At 48.4% G+C, this 6,994-nt stretch overlaps 2 protein-coding genes across 3 annotated transcripts in view; both read right to left on the bottom strand.

The window, feature by feature from the left end:
* Positions 1-953: 953 nt before the first annotated feature.
* On the bottom strand, positions 954-5,068 carry LOC122370836. Its single transcript, XM_043346773.1, has 5 exons — positions 5,056-5,068; positions 3,547-4,283; positions 2,689-2,838; positions 2,289-2,445; positions 954-1,715 (listed from the first exon to the last, which is right to left on the bottom strand). The coding sequence occupies exons 2-5, from the start codon at positions 4,145-4,147 to the stop codon at positions 1,586-1,588; spliced, it is 1,038 nt and encodes a 345-aa protein (XP_043202708.1). The 5' UTR covers positions 4,148-4,283; positions 5,056-5,068; the 3' UTR covers positions 954-1,585.
* Positions 5,069-5,584: 516 nt separating this feature from the next.
* The window catches only part of LOC122370839 (cyclin-dependent kinase-like 4), a 36,010-nt gene continuing 34,600 nt past the window's right edge, over positions 5,585-6,994 (bottom strand). Inside the window, exon 11 of one of the 2 annotated variants that reach the window (XM_043346775.1) lies at positions 5,585-6,015. In XM_043346775.1, the coding sequence (XP_043202710.1) occupies positions 5,974-6,015 (42 nt within the window). In that variant the 3' untranslated portion in view covers positions 5,585-5,973. The remainder of the gene's footprint in view (positions 6,016-6,994) is intronic. The other variant, XM_043346776.1, reaches the window with a different exon arrangement.

The raw sequence follows: 6,994 nt of genomic DNA, 5'->3' as shown, positions 1-6,994 counted from the left end.
ACACCGAGTGACCGATCGCTTTAAAACTTTCAGCGATTGCTAAGAGCAATAACATGTACAAAATGTATATCTCAGAATTTTGATATCGATGACCTAAGGTCAGGTCAATTTTGCGACCTCCCCATTATAAGTCAATGGGAGAAAATTGAAATGCGCCTCTTTTGGATGAAAGACATTATAAAGACTCCCAAACACCGAATTACAAGTGGTTTAGACACACTGAACTTGAAAATGGTGTCCGTGACCCTTGTTTATGCCCTGAGGTCATCTTAGGTCACGATTAGTATCTAACAGTTTTTCGCAAATTACTTTTGATAGAGGCATGCTAGAGCGATGAAAATGCCTTAGATGTGTTCAGCTCGACGATACGGATCGACTGATATGCAACATGACCCTTCCCGGTCAGGTCATGACCTTGACCTGAGGTCAAATTTTCAAGTTGACCTTTCAAGGTCAAGTTATAGTTCATTCGATGCGTCTTGACGAGAGGAACACGATGCCGGTAAAAGTAAGCTCGTACAAGGCTTGGGTCAAAAGTTATTGCAGAAAAACTGTTTTCGAAAAAATCGGCTATTTTTGCAGTTTTTGCCCCCTGCAGGCAAAACCGTTGACGTTAGGTCAAATCTGAGAGAATTACTCAGAAAGGGCGTTAATAGGGCTATCGAATGCGCTTTTCCGCGGCGCTGTAGCTCTATTGGTTCCCGAGTTATGCGTTGGCTTCTTGGAAATTTTCGACATTCGACCTGGAAATCGGCGAAATTTCGCCTTCAATGACCTCTGGTGACCTGACCTTTGACCTGACCAAAAAATTGACCGAAGTGATTTCGTCATTATTTTTTACGCTCTTTCGAACGCCGCCTTCCGCGTATCGCTACGTGGCCCAGGAGCCGAGTTACAAGGGGGGGGGGTGTTCAAACACCCCCCCCCCAGCAGGGCGTGGAAATCCAGGACCCCCAGCAGGGCGCGGGTTAAACTGGGAACAGCAGTCAATAGTTCAGTGGTAGACACGTTGCGTCGCGGCAATAAATACCGCCTTATAAATAAACAAGCAATAACAGACCGACACAAACAAATAATATAACGCTAAAATATCTGTATCAAAACCTACGAACATGTTACAATCCACTCTGCACAATGAAAAATAATGCCAACGATAATACCGATACGGGGCCACAGGTTGCTTCTAAAACGCGATGCGGAAAGGCACTGCGAAAAAAAATTATTTGCTACGGCTACCTGGAAATGCCAATGTATCACTTCGAATAATTGTGATACATAAACGTTTAAAGTTCAAGGTTACATGCCGATAAGCGAATATTCGGTTGCATGTAGCGAGTCGTTGCAAGTCTTTAGATCCCGTCTCAACTCAACACGGAGTTATTAAGACGCGACATTTGTAGAAATAAAAGCATGGGCAACAACCATTCGTCCATTCCTTCAACTTTATGGGAAACGAGGCAAAAGTTTGAGTTAATACACTAAATGCAATGCCGCTCAGCTATAGATATCACTGATGCGTTCTTTGTAATGTCCTCGCATCCGTAACAAAGGATAACACTTCATGGATCAAAGTCGAGTCGAGGCACTATTTGAAGGCGCAGCGCGGAAAACTGACGTCACAACTGCGTCCATTGGTCGCCAGTGACGTCATACCAGCGCAGAGACTCGTCATTGGCTCTCCGGTAGTCTTCATCAGTACCCACGACAGCGGTAGACTGCGAACATATAGAAAGAATATTATAACACGGAGCTGGGTAAGTGATGAAAATAAACATTTCCGAACGCAAGGCGTGGAAAGCCTACAGCAATGTTTACGAATTGGTTGGTCGAGATCAGGCTACGTTCAATAAGCTTTGCCTAATACGGGACCTGCCACGAACACTTCCCTCTTCCCTCTTGAGCTACGCCTCGCCGTGCTGCATCCTGACACCGCCCTTGTTGTGAGTGTGACCTTTGACTCAGCTCAACTTCCTCACCTGAATTCGCCCTGCCCTGGCTCTATACACACGTCTTGCTCCGCCCCTGTGGCATGACCTGTCCCTGTCTGCACCCCTGCACCTTGACCCGGCTCCCCTTCCCCTTGGCTCCGTTTCTGCGCCTGGACCCGGCTCCCCTTACCCCTCGCTCCGCTCCTGCGCCTTGACCCGGCTCCCATTCCCCCTGGCTCCGCTCCTGCGCCTTGACCCGACTTCCCTTCCGCACAGTCCACACCTTGGCTCCGCCCGTGCACGTGACCTAGTTTCGCCCATTCCCCGCTCCCTGGCTCCGCCCCTGCGCCGTGACCTGACCTGGCCACGCGCACCACGTAGCTGTAGGGGTAGCCAGCTCGCTGCGCGCGGCTGTTGAGCCGGCAAAGCTGGTGGGGCAGACAGCTGGTGTCCTCAGAGACCAGGGTGGCCAACATGGCGCCTGCCAGCGCCAGTCCGCCGGGAACAAACTCGCCCTCTGGAATATGGCGAAAATAGACGCAACATCAGCTCCGGAATAACGGGATAGTGCTTACCGAGCACGTCTCTACGTCTGTCGGAAGAAAAATATAGAATTATCTTAGATATTCATGTTCTAGTTAGTACCGACTTGCAACCTACCAAACGCACTCCTGAGGCTGTCCGCTGTAGCAACATGCATCTTGCATGAGTGTGAAATGAATTGTTCAAATCTTAATTGTTATCGACTATATCGACTCACCTGCGCTATATTCGCTATCCAACGAGCGACCTCCACCTCCATTGGCTATGACCTGGGCCAAGGCGAAGGCGATGAGGGCTCCTAGCGCTGCGAAACCGGCCAGGGCCCCTGCTATCCCCGGGAAACACTCGCAGTCGCCGTCTCTGGACTCTGGAATCAGACGGGACAGGCAGACAATAAAAATTTAGATGTCATGCCTGCGTGCTGAAACGTTTGGGTTGCTTACAGGTAAGTTTTAAATTGCTATTTATGGCGTATAAAATAGCTTGCTATTGTAATCTGTAATTGCGCAGTGCGCAGTGACACGGAACGGGACGGTTAATCAATCACTACAATTATAGCAAGAGAAGGCCTACACATCGAGTTACAAGTAACGATCCTGATGTTCAAGAGCGTGAAACAACCGGTTATGTAATGGATAATGGCTTGAGAATGAATACGGGACTTTTTCCCACACGTGCGAAAATTATAAATGTCAAGTCACTGCAACGGCGTAAATGTTTCGAACGTATCGGCCGACAGAAATGCGTTCCCACGAACCACAAAAAAAAACAGCCGGGGGAGGAAGGAAGAGATAAATAAAAAGGGAAGAGGAACAACAACAAATAATCGCACAAGGATTCAGTTGACAGACAGACGGACGGTCAGACAGACGGACGGACGGACGGACGGACGGACAGACGAACCGACGAGCGGAAGGACAGACAGACGCCAAGAGGAGGGAGAGAAAGAGAGGGGAAGAGAGACAGAGACTCATCATCTGCTAGTACAACAAATGCAACACTGACGGTATCGCATCCAAAATCCCTCAGCAGCTGTGAGCAGCATTTTAGAACACTGTCCCGTCACTCCACTCACCTCCTTCCCTGTTCTCCACCACACTGATCTGCCTCCGCTCCATATCGCTGATGACGTCACAGGTCCGATCGACCGCCTTCAACGCAAACATCTCGGTCGGCTGCGGCACCATTTCTGCCATTATCTTCACAACTCCATCTGGCAGCCAGTTTAAACCAAGCGCCCGGCCGCCGCCGCCATTAATCAGCTGATTAATGAGAAACGTGGCGACCGCCGCTAGGGCGGCGCCACCGGCGATCAGTCCGATCAGGTCGTAGCCGGAACAATCGCAGGAGTTGTAGCCGTATCCCCCTCCGCCGTATCCCCCATAGCCGCCGCCGGAGGCAGCCGCGCTGAGATCCGGTCCTGAGAGAGCTCGACGCCAACGAGAAATGCCCTCGGGCGATTGGGTCAGGGCGGGTAGAGCTGCAGATTTAGCAGGAGAACGAACTCCGGGAAAGGTGGTGTCAAGTTGTTTTGAGTGTAAACCGAGAGATTCGCTTTTGAGGACGTGTGAATCGTGTCTACACTTGGCTGATATGACACTTATTTGCAAATGAAAGAGAAGGAATAGGAAGAGAGGTGTCACTAACTTGCCGTTCCTCCATGCTTCTGATGCCATTGCTTTGAAATGACAAAGAGTTTTACTCTTCGGAGCTTTTAAAGAACTTCTTATAAGCTATCTTCAACCTTTGTGGGCATAAGATGAACAATCTAGAACAGCTCGTTGTAAAAGGACGATGAACTCCTTTGAGCACCTGGAAAGGGAAAAAGATTAGTAAAATTAGCAGCGTGCCCGCCCATACCTACCTAACTATGTAAATCATTGCGATTGCATCATTGCATCCTTTTTCCTACAGCAATGTTCAATGAGGTCCAGTAAATTTTAGGATGAACGATCCAACTCCTAAACAGTTGGTAAAAAACGTTCAACTAGGTAATTACGGCCAATAGTTCGGACATCACATAATAAGTGACAGATAAGAAATATAAGCTGGCAACGTGGCAATATAAACTCGAATAAGGGAAATGTGCAAACCGACGTCTTCTTTGGACAGACTCTTTTTGTCTAATACCAAAAGAGATCTACGAGAGATCTCGTAATACCAATTCTTGGTCTTGGTCTTTTGGTCTAATACCAAAAGGTAGTACCGTTTCAGGGTCAGACTATGGGTTCGTAAGACATTAGGCTTACTAGAATTCACCGGCTGTTGCGCTGCAGCGGACGGCCCCGTCCCGTGATACAGGCGTGCAATGGGCAAGCCATCCAATCGTTCAAACGGTCACTCGGGACACGGGAAGAGTATGCTCATTGCTCCTACTGAATCAGTCTTTACCGGTTGTCGTGCGGTGTGGTATCGTGATAAGGATGAGCTAGTCCTGAAGATCACAATAACATTACAGATAGTCACAGCTCACTAATTTTACAGCCACCCACCATTACAACTCACCTCAATTACCGCTTGAACTACCACAAATCAACCACAAAACTACCAAAAACACCACAATCACCAGCGTGCTTCTCCTCACCCGACAATCCTCCAACTGCTCACCGCCTCCAGACGTCCACTGATGGCTACTCCGGACTCTCCCAGCTCCACAGACCTTCTCACTCTGCCAGCCAACCGCCACCGTGGACAAATCGACCCGAAAAATGACGCCGAAATTCTGCACATCACTGTCTCACCGTTACGGTGGGATCTCCTGAACGGAGGAGCCACTCACGGGAGCTGACCGTGCGTTCTGGTCCGGTGATCATCAAAGACTGGCGGAAGTTGAAGTGGGATGGTGCCTGCTGAGGGTTTGGGAAACCGGCCATTAGCTAGGTTAAGTTACACTCGTTGCTAATCTATTACATGTTGCATTTCTACTGAACGAAGTCATGTAAACTCTAGCCCAGGCTAAAAACTCGTTCTTTGCCCGATACTCACTAACGCTGACGGCGCCTAACGCTGGTCCACTGAACTCTATAATGCACTGGTCCCATCGTCCCTTTATCGATTGCTAGAACGTTGCGCTTCTCTGTCATCTTTCGACCATCGGTACCATTTTGCTTTGTTTAAACACAAACACTCCATTTATTTTACACAAATAAATTATGTGCAAGCTCACTACATCACAGGGTAATTGAATCCACGTAGCTATTATAACATCATCAAAAACAAACGTAGGGGTAGGTAATTCGCCGAAGATGCATAGTTGCAGGAAATACCAGCACACGCGTTCCTTCACACTACACAATATAGATCACATCGGATGAGCACTTGCTCATCCCAGTTTGTAGGTTATCCTCGCAAATGAAGAGTCCTCGCTCATCCTCATCTTTACCCCTTATCTCCTCACGTGACTCCTAGGATAAGTTCTTGCTCATTCTTATCCTTTCGTTGATCTCGCGGATTTCTTTGCAGAACCCTAGAAGAGCCAGTACTGCCGTCGATAGGCTATTGTTCAGACGCGCGGTAGACTGGAAGAAGATCCCGACGACAATCTCTGAAAGCGAAAATACATACATTTATGCTAAAAATACATATAATTCAGATTAATGTGAAGTTTTTCGCTTGAAATGACGATGTAAACGTCTACGAAACAGAAACTGGTGGCAATAAATTATCATTGTGTATGCTAAAAGCCTAGAACATCATAATATCGCCTATTATTATCATTACACCAATGGACAACGCACTTTAACGCATTCTCTTATACCTACATATGTCATTGAGAGACACATTTTACATCTCAGTCGGACATCAACCTATCCTGGCTTGATCTCCGAGTCACGCACTGGCACTAGGTCAAACCATGCACACGCGTCAGAGCATTAGCCATGCTCGACGAGCTTGCCGTCGTGTCCCCCCACCCCCATAACCCAGCCAGACTGTTTTAAGGCCCTTCCCAACCTCATCTAGGGCGCTCGTGCCAACGCGTCGCTCGTCACACCGGGTCACGTGACCCTGTCACGCGTGACGTCATGCGTCACGCTGTGTTCGTTCGCACGAGTCAGGATTCACGCGTGTTCACCAGAGCATGTCGAAAGGCCCTATTTGCGGTCGGTGGCTGGCTGGAAGATGGCGCTAGTATTTCGCGAGGCCAGGCCATGGACTAGCCATCTGGATCAACCGTTACGTCACGTTCATGCACTTTGTCGCCTCTGAGTGTAACTCTTCTTCATAGATGCTACAGATTCTACACAAATGAACCAATGAACTTTGTAGTAAAGCGGTCGAGAAGCAATGCCGAATATCTCCCTCAATTTTGCAATAGAAAGATTTTGTAATGATGTCATATGCGGTCTGTTCGTCAGTCTATATGTGCCCCCTCTCTCTCTCTCTCTCTCTCTCTCTCTCTCTCTCTCTCTCTCTCTCTCTCTCTCTCTCTCTCTCTCTCTCTCTCTCTCCTCTCTCTCTCTCTCTCTCTCTCTCTCTCTCTCTCTCTCTCTCTCTCTCTCTCTCTCTCTCTCTCTCTCTCTCTC

The sequence above is a fragment of the Amphibalanus amphitrite genome, unplaced genomic scaffold, assembly GCF_019059575.1.
Source record: "Amphibalanus amphitrite isolate SeventyFive unplaced genomic scaffold, NRLGWU_Aamphi_draft 001172F_arrow, whole genome shotgun sequence".
In the NCBI taxonomy this organism is placed as follows: domain Eukaryota; kingdom Metazoa; phylum Arthropoda; class Thecostraca; order Balanomorpha; family Balanidae; genus Amphibalanus; species Amphibalanus amphitrite.
Note: the sequence above shows the minus strand (reverse complement) of the source record. Positions and strands in the feature narration are given on the sequence as shown.

What these genes read in the sequence shown, in the direction of transcription:
- LOC122370836 (XM_043346773.1), bottom strand. Translation starts at nt 4,147, where the DNA reads ATGGCATCAGAAGCATGGAGGAACGGCAAGTTAGTGACACCTCTCTTC. An exon ending in GGTGGAGAACAGGGAAGGAG is followed by an intron (nt 2,839 to 3,546) that starts GTGAGTGGAGTG and finishes GTCTGATTCCAG; the next exon opens with AGTCCAGAGACGGCGACTGC. An exon ending in TACGTGGTGCGCGTGGCCAG is followed by an intron (nt 1,716 to 2,288) that starts GTCAGGTCACGG and finishes ATATGTTCGCAG; the next exon opens with TCTACCGCTGTCGTGGGTAC.